At 39.6% G+C, this 17,387-nt stretch overlaps 1 protein-coding gene across 1 annotated transcript; it reads left to right on the plus strand.

Annotated features, from left to right (window-relative positions):
* Positions 1 to 408: 408 nt before the first annotated feature.
* LOC106964417 (secreted frizzled-related protein 5-like) lies at positions 409 to 17,030 on the plus strand. Its single transcript, XM_015059947.1, has 3 exons — positions 409 to 1,374; positions 10,362 to 10,439; positions 14,817 to 17,030. Exons 1-3 carry the CDS (start codon positions 825 to 827, stop codon positions 15,143 to 15,145), a joined length of 957 nt encoding a protein of 318 aa, XP_014915433.1. The 5' UTR covers positions 409 to 824; the 3' UTR covers positions 15,146 to 17,030.
* The last annotated feature ends 357 nt before the right edge of the window (positions 17,031 to 17,387 follow it).

The raw sequence follows: 17,387 nt of genomic DNA on the forward strand, positions 1-17,387 counted from the left end.
TAATGAAGTGAACAGACATAAATGCCAAGCAGACTTCCTTTGTTGTGTGCGAAGGGAGCTTCTTTAGTGTGCAATGAGTTAATCAATGTTGGATAGCCTCTGTGACAGAGTGTTAATCTAAGCAAAAAGACGTTTTTTAATTATATTTCGGAATAAACAGCTGCAGCGGGAAGAACTTGTGAAATATTGCTGTCTTATTCTTTCTTGCTAACTTACTCCAGAGGGGGAATTTTGTTGAGAATAAGTAGCGGAGGGAGTGTCCTGAAGACCAGTGGCAGCCTCCCTCTGTGGTTTCAATTGGCTGAGGCTGTTGTGAGTGAGTCCAGGGGAGGCCAGTAGGAAGATGAATGGTCTGGGAGCCTGTTGGGGGGGCAGGCAGCCGAGGAGAGCAGCTACCACCAGCTCTTAAAATCTAGGTACTCCTCTTCACAGCCACACACTGATAGAAAGCAGGAGTGGGCTTCAGACAGTATGAAGAGGGGGTGAAGGCAGTAGAGTAAGAAGCTTGGGGGAAATAAGAGGTCCTACCTGCGTGTTTACCTACTTCTGGCTGCTGCACCCCCTTCAACTAGCTGAGGCTCTCTTACAAAGACAGACTTTACGGGCTGACTCTCCTGGGAAGAAGAGATTTAAAAACTTGTGCTTTCTTTCTGTTTGCGATACCCATACTCAGAAGAACAAGAAAAGAAAAGAAAAAAAAGGATTACAGTTCATACGTCTTGTCCACTTGTTGCAATCTTCTCTGAAGATTGTCTCTTCACTGGGTTACTTTGGAGACTTCTGGATACGTCTTTCTTAAATAGCAGGTCTGAACTCAAAAAAGGATGGCATATGGACAAAAGATCCTGAAGTTGGCATTTACCCAGAGTTTATTCGGCCTGGCACTGAGCCTGTTGCTCTTCTCCCTCCTCCCTGACATTGTAACCGCGGATGAGTATGACTACTACAGCTGGCAGTCAGATAACTTCCACAATGGCCGCTTCTACACCAAGCAGCCACAGTGTGTGGACATACCAGCTGACCTGCGCCTCTGCCACAACGTGGGGTACAAGAAGATGAGGTTGCCCAACCTCCTGGATCACGAGACCATGCCAGAAGTCAAGCAGCAGGCGGGCAGCTGGGTGCCCCTCTTGGCCAAAAGGTGCCATGCTGACACCCAGGTCTTTCTGTGCTCGTTGTTTGCGCCCGTCTGTCTAGACAGGCCCATCTACCCCTGCCGCTCGTTGTGCGAGGCTGTCAGGGACAGCTGCGCTCCAGTGATGGAGACCTACGGCTTCCCTTGGCCAGAGATGTTGTCCTGCGACAAATTCCCCATTGATAACGACCTGTGCATCCCCATGCAGTTTGCCGGGAACCACGCCACGCAGCCTCCAGGTAGGACCAGCCTATGCATCCTCGCACATAAAAAGACAACATTTTAGAACAGTTTAACAAATCTACCGGTCAGATTCAAGGCCCAAACTGTGGATAAACATGCTAAGTGTGATTTTGAACAAAACCAAATTTTCATTCTAAAGTGTATTCTAAATACCTAGAGGAGGCAAAAAATGTGTTGCAAGTTTTTCATAATTTGTGGCACGATTGAGCATGGAGTACAAGACTATTAGATTAATCATAGGTTAAAAAATGTCAACAAACCTTATCTGATTTTTATGACACTAAATGCACATTAAAGAACATGAAGTTGTTGATGTGCTTATGAGCAAAAATGGTTTGTTTTTAGTTTTAATGAATGGAACAAATGCAATTCAGATGAATGCAGTAATGGAGAATCTGATCACTGATCACAGTGCCTGATGCCGCAGGATGGCCTCAACCTGGAAAATGGATTGATGGATCTCAAAGAACAAAAGTTCTTTAGATATATTTAACTTTATTTCCAGGTTATAAAGAAGTGTGTTGTAGTTTAGCGTAGCTTTTATTATTATTTTTTTTTACAAACACATTCAACAGCCGAAAGCTATCAGAACGTCAACGCTTCAGTAATGACATGAAAGTTTAAGGCAGAAACTATCCAGAGGAGGTCAGGGAGGAGTGACAGGAGCAGGATGCGCGTGTGTGTGTGTGTGTGTGTGTGTGTGTGTGTGTGTGTGTGTGTGTGTGTGTGTGTGTGTGTGTGCGTGTGCGTGTGCGCGCGTGTGCGCGCTCGTGTGGTTGGGGGTTGCTAGGGATGGCAAAAGGGGAAAGTTCCCAAGTGGACAGTTTAGATCTCACATGCCTTCAGGGGAGGCGAGGATGGGAGACTCAGAGACTCCAGTTACTAGATTCTTTAGTAAGTTAAGATAAATGTCCTGTGATGACGTATCCATCTCCATGAAAAAAAAAAGGGGGCAACACACACTTGTGCATATACTCACCTTTATCAGCAGAGATCCAGTTACACCTAATCAATCAGCCTAACAAATGGGTTGATGAGGAATGTTTAATGTCAATGTAAATGACTCAGAACCTGGTCTGCTCAGAGTCACCGAGTGAACAAAAGCACTTCGAACATTACGGAATAAAAGAAAGAAGGTCACAAACATTCTGATAGAGGGTTCTGAGAAGGTGAAATGTACAGGTCTGACTGCGTGCGTGTGTGTGTGTGTGTGTGTGTTAGGATTCCTCAAATTGTAAGGTCATTTTTCTGCAAATACTACGTTGTGAGAACCTACTGTTATGGGACCCAAAGCCCACTCCCCATAAGAAGAAGGACTGTTTCGGGACAAGGGGTTAGTTTTAGCATTAGGACTATACTCTGTGATAAGATTTAGGGGAAGGACTAGACTTTAGAAATGAATGAAAAATGAATGAAAGTCAATGCAAAGTGTTTGTGAAGACAGGAAGACTTTGCATGTGCGTGTGTATGTGCATGTAGTACCTATGCAACCTCTTCACAAAGCAGTCGGAACTGAGGGAGACTCAATGAGAAGGGACCGGTCCCCACTGTGTCCTGCTCTGCTCGACCTTTTGTTGGTTCTGGCAGACAGTGGGCCAATTAACTAGAAGGCCAATTACTGAGCTTCGATAATTAGTCGACATGACAGAGTAAGCGGGGTGGGCAGAGAATGGTAATCACCAAGTATGATTGTTCCTGAGAGAGTCGAATGGAGAGGAGTGAAAGGAGGGGGGGAAGGAAGAGAGTGAAGAGAGGCAGATGGAGCATAAAAGTGGAGAAAAGCTTCTTCCTGCTGCAGGAGAATTGTCTGGCTCTCTGCTTTCTTTAAGGGGCTTGAGGAAGGTTCTTTATTCCTCAAATAACTTACATTTCTATGTTTCTCCTGTCACTACATATTGGGTTTTCAGTAGATAAAAATTAACTTTTTTCTATAGTCTTTTTTTTCCCTTAATATCCCAGACTGCTAAAATAAATGTGCAAAGCATTTGGTTCCTGCAGCTTCAGGGCACATCTATCACAAATGTTCACAGCGCTCTATTATGTAATTGCCAGTACTTAAAAGTGTGAAAATTATTGCTGGGTGATCCTCAAAGTGAATTAATGCACAACTATGTTGTTCCGTTTGAGGGGGAAAAAATGGCTGTTCTGTTTTTATAGGATTGCTTTCAGCTATGCGACATTTTGGCTAAAGAGTCATAATTCATTCTTGAACATAGACTCCAGAAAAAAAAAAAAAAAAAAAAAAAAAAAAAAGGGGGGAGCTTAAACTTCTTCTGCCACCGTGCTAGGAGACAATCAGTTGTTTGTTTAAAGTAATGATTTAATCAGTCAGGACATCAGTTCAAATTCAGGTGGATGCTTTCTTTATTTCTGTTATTAATAATAATTAGAAATAAATGTAATAAACCAGATAAAACACAATCTGGTCCTCAATACGGTTTCTGTGTGCATTTTTGTGGCCGTGCCTGACTACGTCTGTCTTTGAAACTGATATTAAACCCCTATCACTTCTTGCCTGAAGGCTCAGTGACATTTTCTTAAGATCCAAAGATTCTCAGATGTGCCGATGAGGCCATCCCAAGGACAAGTTTTTGACTCCAAAAACACACGCATACAATGCATACTTACACACACGCACACGCATATGGAAGCAGCCAGCAATAATAAAAAAGGAATTTCAACTAAGAACTCTGAGAAGAGGGTTTTCTGGGAACCTTCAGTGTCACCGGAGGACACTGACGATTCTCTTCTGTTGGGATCATAGAGGGAATGTTGAGTAATCCAGCCAAATGTCAGAGTAGAGTCAATCGGGGGAATTATGCACTGAGCTACCTGCTGCTCTCGCCGGATAGGAGGCCCAGATGCTGTCTGAGCTATTCTGCAATTACATGATACAGCATGGTTGGAGGGTTCCTGTGGAAACTCACAGCAGAGAGTCAGATTCACTTTCCACCTCAGAGCCACTTCAAAACAATAATAATAAAAAAAGAAAGTTAGAAAAACTCCCAAGACCACCTGAGCTCAGGTTGTCTGTGTGCATGATTTGTTTCTGGCGCGTGTGTGTGTGTGTGTGTGTGTGTGTGCGCAACATGTTTCTGTGTGTGTCTGTTTAAGGAGGTGTTATTATGTGAAATACAAGTATGTACATTGTATCAGGGAGGAACAGCAGAACGCTGATTAAATAAAAAAGGGCCAGGAACACAAAATCCCAGCTCAGTCTGTCAGCCAGATAACGACTAATGCTACCTCATCAACCCTACTTAAATAGGATAGTTCAGTTTCTTCCTTTCCTTCTTTTTCTTCTGAGCTTTTGTTTATAAGCAGTTAATAACTCTCTTAGCATCGCCATTTACAGTAAATCCAGATTAGATGGACCTGGAGTGTAGCATAAAGTTTGTGTTTGCCCTTTTTGTCATGATAAAATGTGTCTCAAAAGAAATACAACAGTGCACATCTTGTCCGGAGGGAAGCATTTTCTGTAATTTCGGACCATCGTGCTCAGCAATGTGCTTTCCATCTACGACGGCACGATTTCATTAATCTATGTATTTACAATACAAAAATATCAGTTACAAATAACCAAGATTTTTCTAACTCTTTTTTATTTATTTTTTTCATGATTACAATTTTTGTGAGGTTTTCACATCTAGGCCACTGGAAGTAGGTGTGTGGTATGAGAACCAAGGGCATTTGAAGACTGTCTATCTGGTCGCATGAATTACCGCTATGGTAACGGCGAATGTGTGGCTTGAAATGTGTGTTGCATCCCGGCAGTGTTTTGCAATTGTGATACAGCAAGCACTGATTTTGAGGTGATGACTGGTGTGATGTAATGTGCAGCCGCTAGATGTAGTATGGTCTGATGTAAACCAGGAGAACCAGGAGGAAACAATTATTGCCAAAGGTCACATATACATAAAAGCTAACCAACTGTCCTACTTCTTTAATAAATGAAGATGCAAAGAGATTTATGTACTCCAGATAAGATACGAAGTGACTTCAACATTTCAGCAGAACTTGAAAAAATTCAGAACCATTTCTTTAATCAGCAGGTAGCTAAAAAAAAAAACCCAGTAGATTCCTTGCAGAATGATGCAGTTCCTCTGGTTTTCTCCATAGTCAAAGTTTGCAGATATATATATATATATATATATATATATATATATATATATATATATATATATATATATATATATATATATACTTAAAAGATTGGATGCCGCTTAAATGTGCCAACTCAAAGTATTGGCTGCCTGCGCTCTCTTTGATGTGGCCAGTTTAGGTTGCAGCCACGCTAAAGGAGACAAGCGAAACTGTCAGGTCTCCAGCAACACAATGGACTCTACTCATGTGGCCCTGGCTGCTATATGAAAAGGAAAATGTGATCCAATGCTCCGTGCATGGAAGACCGCCGAGGCCCTTTTGAGAACATATTTTCTCGTCCGTATAGTATTCCTTCAGATGCAAGGAGTGTGCTTTGTTTTAGGGCCCTCGAGGGGGTTGCCTCTGGGCCATGTTTAAGCTTTCCTCTGTCTGTCTGCATGCCACATTTTAACAGATGTGAGGCCCTTGGACGTAAATCATATCCTGCATTTCATCTCCTGCACAGTACCATTTTATGTCATAAGTGTTGCTGTTCATAACTTAAAGGGCCCAGATGAGACATAAGACAGTGACCCGAGCATATTTTATGTGGAACATTCTTCTGTAAAAGTCAGTGTGGAGCTCACGACTGTGAGAGACGAGGCTTGAGACGTGTCAGGGACTCCAACCACAACGCCGTTAGATCAGGTTGCCCGCTCCCCATCCCTTTGTATTTTTTTTTTTTTTTTGGTGACGACATGTGCGTGTTTGTCCCCGAGGAGAGAGACAGAGAGCGGAGTACGCAACGTTGCGCATACTCCATCTAAAATACATTCAGCTGCAAAGCTGTTGTCAAGGAAGCCTGTCAAAAGTTGCAAACAGAAGCTGTGATTTACTATGTTTTTGTTTTCAAATGGGCGTTCGCAGGAAATGGAAGAGATCGTCAAAAGTCATGCAAAGACAAAAAGGAGAACAGATTTCTCATTTGCTTTTCAAAGGCTCTAATTGGGTTCAAGATTTATGGTGTTGTTTATGAAAAATCGAGGTCATTCTTTAAAGTTATTTCAAATCATTCGCATCGAATATTGACATCAAAGTGATCTCGATGCTTTTTTTTTTTTATGGCACAAGTGAGCAGATTTCATTTTCACGCCAGTGCACAATGGCAGGTTTGGGCGGTTGTTTTAACCCCAAAAACGATGAAACTTTAAAGTGAGCTTTTAACATTTTGTGCTTAGCATTAAACAGTTTCAATATGTGTTTGCTAGAGATTTCTTTGGAGATATGACAGACGGGGAGAGAGGAGAGGCTGCGTCAGAGAAAGTGATATTAACTTTGGAGCTCTGACTAAGTGAAGCAGTGCAGTTAAATTCTTGGACTCTTGCCGCTCACCATTTCCACTCTGGCTCTCTGTTTGAAGATTAACAGCAGTGCTTTCAAACAGACCACCTCCTTACTCGTACAACCTTTTTCCTCTTACCCTTAATCATTGACTCATAAGCTCTCTCATCCTCCACTGAAATAGTTCTGCGAGCGGTAACGTAGATCTGCCAGAATCGCTGATCACTTTAAAGGTTTGCAAAACAGAAGCTGTCAACTCCGTAGCCAAATTTTGTTTTTCCTCCTTTTTTTTTTTATTTTTTTTTTTTTTGTACTTACAAATACTCCTATCTGTTTTGCAATGTTTGCAAAAATCAATGCAAGAAATAAGATACATGCACATAGATTAACCTATGAGGCGTTGATTCCCTCCAGAACATGACAGTAATTCCTCTGACAGACTTGTGTTATGAGGCGGCATCCAAATGCTGGTTTTCAATCCAAGCTCAGAGAGTTTCTTGGAGGCACTGGTTTCTCCTGACACATGCTCTGGCATCAGCACAGCTGGGCGTCCTGCCAGCATACCACCCCAGTGAAATGATTTCCCATGGAGGCTAAATAACATGCAACTTCAAGAGATTTGTGAAAAAAAAAAAAGACAGTGGTTTGCAAGAGTCTTAATATCCCTTGAACCTTCTAACATTTTTTGAAATTCAAACCACAGATTTTAATGTATTTTAATGAAGCTTCATAGACAAACACATCAGAGCAGAACTGTGATGTGGAAGGGAAAGGATTCATTGTTTTCAACAAGCAGAAATGCTAAAGGGGAGTCATACATTTATAACTAAGCCCAGTTCACTCTCATTTTTACTAAATACAATCTAGTGCAACAAATTTCCTTCAGAAGTCACCTGGTTTGCAAGAATTTACCCATCAGTGCAGCTGCTCGGTGGAGGCCACAGAGGCTGATTAGGGAATAGTACTGAACCAGCAGCATAGCAGAGACCAAGCAACACAAAGTAAAGGTTTCAAAAAGTTGCAAAAGATTGAAGCAGAAGTGGGTTCCAGGCTGCACAGAAAAGTGGCATTAAAAAAAGTCACTGTTGAAAGAAAGGCAAAAGAAGTTCAGTTTGTAATTCGGGGGATACAGTAAACATGGAAGGAGACAATCTGGTGGGATGACAATTTTTTGCTTAAATGCAATCCCTGTGTGTGTTGTAAAAACAACTGTGTATTACTCTGAAGACATCACATTCACTGTGACATTAGCACCATACTTTGGGGTGCTTTTCTTGAGTAAGAACAGGGAAGCCGAACAGAGTTCTTGGGGACTTGAAAGAGGATAAATACAGAGCAGCACACACAAAAAAAATGAGTACTGGCAAAAAACTGGGATGGAATTTCACCTGCAGCCTGACGATAACAAAAAAATATATATATATGCCAAGATGGTTCATCTCAAACCATTTTTATTTTTTTTATTTTGCAAAAAAAAAAAAAAAAGAGAAAAGAAAACCATGCGTTAAGTATATGTCTGTCACATAAAATTCCAAGTAGTTTGGAAACCGTGAAACCGTATAGATCCATAAAAGTTTGGTGGCGTCTTGTTCATGTTGGTGCGAGTGGCGGTTCTGTGTTACTGCCCAGCCCTCCAGTAAGCAGCCGACAATTAGACGCTGACCCTGCATGGACTCGCACGGCTCCTTACTGGGAACGCATGGACTTCTCTCTGACGAGAAAACTGTCAGTTACTCTACAAGAGCACGGTTCAGCTGCCCTGGACATGCACACATGCACTCACACAGACTTGCACTCACCGATGGTTAAGGGGGTTCACCTCCCCATGACCCAACCAGCAAAGCATGCAAAACTTTGACCCTTCTCATTATCTGTCCAGACACTGAGGTCTGGACAGGGGATGATAACCTCTGAACCCTGACTTCTAACCCGGGGCCTCAACTCCACAGCAGCTCTCCCATGTGCATTTGAATGAGTGTGTTTGTAAGCAACCGTCATGGGGGAATGGAGAGGGAACAGTGAGCTGAAAGCATATTTTAGGTATGGCGATGAGTGAGCGACAGAAAAATGTAGCTCTTGTTTAAGCAGCCCTGTTAAAAAAAGACTTCCCACTCAGGGAAAGGTCAGAACTGTTTTCCCTTCGGACGAGCTGAGTCGGATCAAATCTGTCTGCCCTGTTGGTGCATACTGTACTGAGATTAGCGGCAGCCGATATTTTTGGATCGTGTGAAGTCCTGAGTTTTGTAGAAGACAGGCGCCAACTTTTCTGCATACAGTTCAAGTGTTATCTGTAATCGCTCTTATTGTTTTAATTGGCTGAGCTTAAAAGATATTTAATGTTTAGCATGAGATTGTTAACACAACACAACAATCAAACAAGGTTATTCTTAGCACTTGCAGAAATGGTGCATTCAATGATCAGAATAAAATAATACTTTCTGAAAATCGTTCAGCTTGGTTAAGATGACTACAGTAGGCAATTGTTTGGTGTTTTCCGAGGCAAAATGTAAATTCTTTAAAAACAAATTCTCTGACATTTAACAACACTTTTTTTTTTTTTAAGTGACATATGTCAGAGGTGTTTGCGTTGAGTTTTCTACAGCTTATCTATATGTTCAGTAAAATGGAATTGGCATTGTGTTAGTGCCAATTCACACAATGCACTTTGTGTGTGTGTGTGTGTGTAAACCACACTAACAAAAAAACCCTAGAGAAAAGGGCATTTTTATTTTTTCACTAAATTTTTAAAGTCCATAAAGATCCCCATTTATTTCCAGGATAAACTAATATTGTTTAAACAAATGTTATGCTTCCAGTTTACTAAGTTGGATTCAGATAATGGATACGGACAAGAAAAGGAGGGGCTCACAGCCATGCATGAACTGCCACTGATTAGGAGTGCAGAAACAACTGAACAGCTGTCCTATTTTATTGAAAAAAAATATTTTGGGTCCTTTTGCTTTTACTCTGTCTTGTTGTGTCTTCACTGTAATGACAGTCACAAAGCTCCATATCAAAATAAGCAAGGCCAAACACGTTCTTAAGCACAACGTGCGTGACCATAAATTCAGAGTTCCAGATAAACAGGACTCATTGGTTTTGGTCTGCTTGCTGTTTCACAATGTGTGTCTGCTTAAGTGCTGCCTGCGTGTGTGTGTGTGAGCGTGTGTGTGTGTACTGAATCACTTTTCACCATGTTCAGCAGCTCCTTGTGCACCGTTTACCTTTCTGCACAGCCAGACCACGCCTGCACCACCAAAATATACAAGTGGGTAGAATAAAAACATTTTTTTCCAGTGTAATTGCAGGGCAAACATCAGTCAGTCTGCTGGACTTAGTATTTGCTCCACAGCAAATATCCTCTGACAAGAGGACCCAGTGGGGGCTGCAAATATGTGACTCAACAGTGCTCAATGTTTTACATCCGCTGCTTTGGTTTTGCTGACTGCACTTGACTAACAATGTTCAGCTGTTAGATATTAGCTAATCTAGGCTAAAAGGCATCAAACAAAATGCATTTTATTCCAGCTGATGAGAAATCATGTTTTTTTCCCTTCAGTGTCGAAGGTGTGCCCTCCATGTGACAACGAGCTGAAAACGGACAACATCATGGAGCATTACTGTGCAAGCGATTTTGGTAAGTAGGCAATTTTGAAAAAAAAAAAAAAAAAAGACAAGAAATACTCATCGAGTACTGAAAAACTGTAAATTTTCTTCAATAAATGTTTCACATTTTAAGCTAATATTAATATGACCTAGAGATAACATGAATGATTTTTAGAGAAGAAGCTATCCAAGCAATCCTTGGCTTGTGAGAACAAGAGATTAAATGTTCACTCAAAAGCCATTAGTCACATTTAGAAAGATGGGTTCAATTCCACAAGACACACCCAGAATCAAAAGAGCACAAAAGTTCAACCTGTCTGAGACGAAGTCTCAAAATGCAAAACATCAAGCTCCAATCTAAAGAGATATGTCATTAACATATATCTATCTGGAAAGTGTTACGACGCAGTTTGTAAGGGACTGTGACTCCAGAGAACAACAACGAGAGCCAAAATTCACAAATGGAGAAAACGTGGAACAGCGAGGAACCTTTCCCAGGGATGGCCGGCCGGAAACAAAACCTCCACAAGCCCTTCAGTGGCTCATCCAGAGGAGCCCTGGACAATATTTAAAGCATAGAGATGTACAAAGCGAAAACAGCTAGTGACCAAAAAGAACACAAAGGCTTCTTTCACAGGCCCCAAACGTTTTGAAACATATTCTGTAGATCAAGGAGACAAAAGTGGCATAAAACTAACACAGCTTTTTAGAAATGTTTCACACTTATATTGATGGTGGTGATATAATGATGAGGGGCTGCTTTGCTGCTACAGGACCTGCACAGCCTACTCCAATAGATAAAAGTATGCTCAAAACACTGTGGCTCATTTTAAACAATTCTGCAATAAACGGTGCCTTGAGCAATATTTATTTACAACAATGTAAAATTACTAATGTCTAGTTATTGCTTTTAGGCCAACAAGTTATTACATAGTTTCCTTTTTTTACTTAGTTGCTGCTTGCTTTGGATAGCTTTGTTTCTTTCAATAAATAAAATATCCTTTTTATTTACTCAGGTTTCTTGTGTCTGACATTATAAATTATCTTATACATATTTGGTATTTCAGAGTTTGTCCACGCTAGCACATTAATTAATAGTTAAGCCAAATGTTTGAAGAAAGAGCTTCAAAAATATTCAAATTCTTTTGTGGTATCGTTTTAGAACTTGTTTTTTTTTATTATTTTTTAAGAATTATACCTTGCTCACATTTTTTTCCTCATTGTGTTGAAGCATTTCTGTTTCTCTTCAAAGTCCATAGCAGCTTAACTTGTATTTTTGCAGTGTTGTGCACAGCATTTTAACCAAATTGTCTGGTTCTCATACACCAAACCAAAATACGGAAGAAAAACGCTAATCTTGAGATTTTTTCTGTGCCTAAGCCTGGTGCATAATTAATCACACCTACAAAAACATTACCTGAACAAAATTATCCTAAGCCATCATAAATAAAACAAGCTAATCCAGAATCTACAAACGATGTCTTCACACCGAGCTGAAGCTGAAATACAGTCTCATCATCAGCAATCAATCATAATTCATTCTGACATTTAACTGCTGAGGTCCTTCATGCAGTTTCAAGAATCATACCACACATTTTTTCAGGTTACTCGAATAAAGTAATGGTTGCATTTAAATGTGTATAGACACTCGAGTAAAGATGTTTTATTAGTTAAGGCTTCTTACAGGTGATGTGTAACAAGATACGGTAAGATAACTGTGATATACATTGGTGATCAAGGGAAGAATTACCATACAATGGTATTACAATGAGCCACAGTTGTTAGCAGCTTGATCTCATGGCCCTGAAACGTTTTCACAAGTTATTAAGAGTCTGCTTTTGATGCTTAATCCTTAAACATTTTTTTTTTCTTTAAGATCCAGAAAAAGGGCATGTTCTGCATAAAAACCAAGTCTGGCATCTTACCCTTTCCAATGAGTTTTTTTTATTTTTCTTTGTTTTTTTTTGTTTTGTTTTGTTTTTGCTTTAAAGAAAATCTGTTTCTCCTCATAACGACAGCGCACTTCTGTACACTCACAGTAAAGAGACTGAGTTTGTATAAAGAAACGGGCACGGCATGTCACAAAGATGCTGGCCAGGCAGCGCAGAGGGGCCACTGCATACTTTGTTCTAAGCATGAATGCACACGGGTGGGCATTTAAAGCGAAATGAAAGAGGAAGGGTGGCAATTTAATGCTTCGAACCTGTGCTGAATGCAGTCATTCATAAAAAGACACATATGCACAGGCACAGAATCACATAAACTGTGCGCCATAAACCCACGAGGAGGAGCTGGAGGACGGTCACAAAGTGCACTAGAAGCAATTCACTGAACATTGCTTGAGGAGCATGTCATAACTTCACATGTACGGTACACGCATTAGCGTACTCAGGATTGTTTATGCAACCACAGACAGGCAGACGAGAAGCGACATGGCGATCTTCCAGCAGGCTTAGGCAAACGGAGATGTCTCGTTTCAGCACTGTGCCTTTGCCCAACCTATGATTAATTCCTCCTGTCAAAAGGGGTTACCCTGCAAATTCTCCTTGGAAATAGTTGCCACTTTAATTTTAATCTCCGACATGAGAAAATATGAACCTATAAACACAACACTCAGTGAGGCCTAAGACTCAGCATTTCATCACGCTGACAAACTTGGCTTTGTCACATGTAATCAAAACTACGTGCAGAATTTTTCAGCTCTATTTTTGCACTGCAGGTTTGCATGAAAACACAAGTCTTAATACAACACGGATGATGGAAACAACTGAAATCTAATTACAGTCTTCAAAAAGAGTGATGACAAGTGACCTCAACAGAATCACAGCACGTGTTGTCTTTTGCACCACACATGCTTCAGCTTCATCTAGATAATCAAATCATTTCCAGCATCTATTAATTTTGCACAGCTATCAGTTTGACTTGTGTGCAAAGCTGGAATATTCACTTAAAATCTGATGAATCCATTGGAAAAAGTTTTAGTTGCCCATTCCTCTTATTCCATATTTTCATACTTTATGAATAATTTGAAAATTTACCTGCTTTGTAATGCCAGGCACATTCTTGTGTGTCTGCCTTTCATTTAGTGGAGCAGAATGACATGAAGCCAAAGGAAAATAAGGTTTCTACTTCATCTGACAACTGTTGGATTTGTAATGTGATCAGCAGCTATGCCAGGCTACAATGCTGCTTCTTGACACGTTGAAATCCCTCTTCAGGATTTCCACAGTTCTCAAAGGCCATAAACCACGCATGTGTGCCACTGCTACAGTTCTGACACAACTGCAACTTATATCTCAGTACTGACCCCAAAATAACATTATTTAATTTGATGCTATGTTATACAACATATTCACTCTCCCCGGTATTCTCGTTGCTTAAAACTGAAAGCAAAGGTATCGCTTACTCTCATAACAACAGCACAGCATGGAGAAGCAGTTCAAGTTTCATTCCCATGTGGTTATTTAAACCCCAAATATATATAAAAAAGAATTCATTACAAGGTGAAATCTCATAAATCATGGTGAAATCATGGCTATGCAGATCACTGTCCTTTCCACACCACTGATCCCGGTAAACATACACCATTTTGAATTAAGTGCATCCAAAATGATATTGATAAATGTTTATTTAGCTATAATGTGTAAAACAATTTTTTTTGCTTGGTTTGAGGTGTTTGGGTACTTTTAGCTCTTGGTATTTAACAAAATATTTCTTATATATGTGGTTCTTTCAAAATAAACAACAGCTGTGTCAAGTTTACTGTCTGACAGAGTAAAATTTTAAACTTTAAACCTCTTTAACCAAACACAAAATGATGACATAAGTCCTTTGAATTGTCTTGTTGCTGAATTGTGCTACAAAAATGAACTTGACTTGACATAGTGCATATTTTTCTTGGCATCAAAATGTAGCATTATTATCACAATTAGCATGGTAGGATTATTGACTATATATATATATGAGCCATTGTGCTTATTCCTTGTGGAGTTGGTATACAGCCTCCTTAACCGTGATATTTGCCAAAGACTTGACATTTCCCAATCCAGCATGTTGCAAGACAAATAGAAGTGTCTATTCAAATGGATTAAAAAGATCAACTTCCTATTACACATTTGGCTTCTTGTTATTGTTTTACTTTTTCTGTGGATATTGCAGCTTGAATCAATTGCCTCAGTAAAATGAAATAAAATAAAACAAGCAAAAAAAAAAATTAAAAAAAATGCAGATGCCTCTGTAGCACTTTTTGTGTGAGGACTCTTCACACAGTAAAACTTTTCCACTGTAGAATATGATTGTCAGCTCAACCTGGAAGTGCCTATGCAGACTAATGTCAGACTTTTTGCTTTAGTGTAGGTTTCACGAGCACAATGCTAAATGAGAATAAATATCTTCTCCTCTTTTCCAGTCCTGAAGATGAAAATCAAGGAGGTGAAAAAGGAAAAAGGTGACCGAAAGCTAATTGCAGCGCAGAAGAAGAAGAAGGTTTTGAAGCAGGGTGTGCTGAGGAAGAAGGACCTGAAGAAGCTGACCTTGTACATAAAGAACGGCGCGAACTGCCCGTGCTCACAGCTGGAGAACCTGGGCTCCAACTTCCTCATCATGGGCCGCAAAGTGGACCAGCAGCTGCTGCTCATGTCCATTCACAAGTGGGATAAGAAGAGCAAGGAGCTCAAGTTTGCCATCAAGTACATGAAATCCCATCAGTGCCCTTCTTACCACACTGTCTTCCAGTGACACTGCTCAAAGAATGTTCTGCAGAATTTCCAGTTCTACTCGCATCTCACCCTGTTTAACAATAAATTGAATCACACTTCTATAACTTAAGAGAAAATGCAAAGTCCTGTATAGTGCTAACTGTATATAAAGAGTCGGTTACATAAACATAAACTCCATCAAAAAAGGTAAATGAGATTGCTAAGGCCTTCGTTCTCACTGATCTAGCTGCAGCTCCCTCGGTGAGCCTGAACAAATCTTAAGGAAGCTAATTCATTTTCAGCCTAGCAACACAAATTGCTCAAAAACAAAATCAAGATGAGAAGTGAAATTTTCAGTGGTGGTATGATTGTTGAAATGTTGAATGAAATTTGAGGGGAAAGTAAGGATTTATTTGTGTGTAAAACAAAAAGGACCAGATAAAAAATGTTCATGTACATGTTGGTTGTGCAACACACAACCGTACACAGCTCCTTCAAAGCAGAGCAAAAATAGATGATCCACGTAACTGCATCTTATAATCATGTACAAAAGTAGAGAATTAGAAAAACATTTTGTATTTTTTCTTCTTTTCTTATCTGTGATTGGAAAGACAGTCGATGGAACAAGGAGGGCAGATGGACTGGACAATCCTTCTACTGACTTTTAACAGCACCGTTATGGTGGTTTAAAACATAGGAACATGATTTGTTCTTTTGTTTCTTTTTTTTTGGCTTCTGAACTTTTTGAAGAAGGAAAGTAAGTTCCTACAAACAACTGGGGAGTACAACAGAAATGAACAAAGACTGAGAGACTCATAACAGAAAAACACATCGGATCTTCCATACAGATGCTTCTGATACTCACTATTTTTTTTAATATTCAGCATTCTCATATTTCAATTTTTGTACTTAAAAATACAAAAAATCACATCAGTTTTACTGTTATTGTATCAAAGAATAAATCATAATGCAGACATAACACCTACATACACTTGCTGTAGTAATGATTTAATTTCACCAATAATGTCTAAGCTATTTTTCTGTACGTAGTTATTTTACTGAAATAGATATTGGTTTTTGAAAAAGGTAAATGAATAAAATATATTTGAAATTTTTATAAATAATACGACCCCTCTGAGAGATTTCTTTTACATTATTGTTTTACCATAAAGTGTACTCTTGATGCCTGGAGAGGAAAAGTATCACAGTCTTACATCTAAAATATGTTTTTCCTTCAATTCCACTGGGTGCAAAATATTATTTTGTTTTAATTGTGGCAAGGGGAATAGCCAGTGGTGTCTTTAAATCATATTAAAGCAACACAATATTGAGTTTTGTAGCTATAATATGCAAACTTTTTTTTGTATTAGACCAGCGGGTTTTTTTTTTTTGTTTTTTTTTGTCAGGCTACACTTTGTACAAATTAAGGCACAGGATCTCATTAACACTCTTTATCAGCAGGAGGAGACATAAAGTACTGTTGTCAAAACGTTTTCTTGTAGATTACTGTGCTGACTTTGGACTTCTGGACAAACACCAGCAGATGACATGGCTCCCTAAGTCATCTCTAACTTTGGCAGCTTTACATTATTACTACTTTGCTTTACATTATCCATATGGTTGGATGCGGTACTCCATCTTTAGCCAAGACGTTTGATGGCTTACTCTCCTTATGCAGAGTGTAAGTGTCTGTGTTCTGGACAATTGTCAAGTCAGCGATCTTTCACATGATTGCAGGGCAATACAAAACAGTAACATTACAATTCTGTATTTATGTAATCATTTTTGTTGGTATTTTGCAATATTCTAATTTTTGGCAACCGTAGCTTTTGGGCTTTTTGTTAGCTGTAAGTCGCTGTCATCAAAATGAACAGAAATAAATGCTTGACATATATCTCCCATGTGTAATAAAGGTATACATCACATGAGTTCAGTTCTTTTCTTTCACTTGAATTTGTATTTACCAAGTTGCATCCTAACAAATAGCAGCTTTCATAAACCCAGCTACTCGAGCAGAGAAAGTTGTCCAGTAAAAGCTCATCTTAGCACAAGACATGATTCGATAGCCTAAACAAACTAAGCAGCAATAAGAGTCGCAATGACATCTGAACTCTGCTGGTAAATCAGTATAAAATAAAAGCAGATCAATGGAATTCATCGCCAAAGGCAAATGGTCAAAAAGAGTAGAGTCGTACTAAACGCCAATAAAGATTGGTCCATTGATTGAGAGAAGTATGCCCTTTCAGAAAGGGCATACTAAAACCTTTCAACATCAAAAAAAA

The sequence above is a fragment of the Poecilia latipinna genome, unplaced genomic scaffold (assembly GCF_001443285.1).
Source record: "Poecilia latipinna isolate Pla-1442-1.1 unplaced genomic scaffold, P_latipinna-1.0 Scaffold1671, whole genome shotgun sequence".
NCBI classification, from domain to species: Eukaryota; Metazoa; Chordata; class Actinopteri; order Cyprinodontiformes; family Poeciliidae; genus Poecilia; species Poecilia latipinna.

Excerpts from the sequence above, each read along its gene's own strand:
- LOC106964417 (XM_015059947.1), top strand. The coding sequence starts at position 825 with ATGGCATATGGACAAAAGATCCTGAAGTTGGCATTTACCCAGAGTTTA. Across the intron at positions 1,375-10,361 it reads CCACGCCACGCAGCCTCCAG|TGTCGAAGGTGTGCCCTCCA; the intron begins GTAGGACCAGCC and ends TTTTCCCTTCAG. Across the intron at positions 10,440-14,816 it reads TTACTGTGCAAGCGATTTTG|TCCTGAAGATGAAAATCAAG; the intron begins GTAAGTAGGCAA and ends CCTCTTTTCCAG.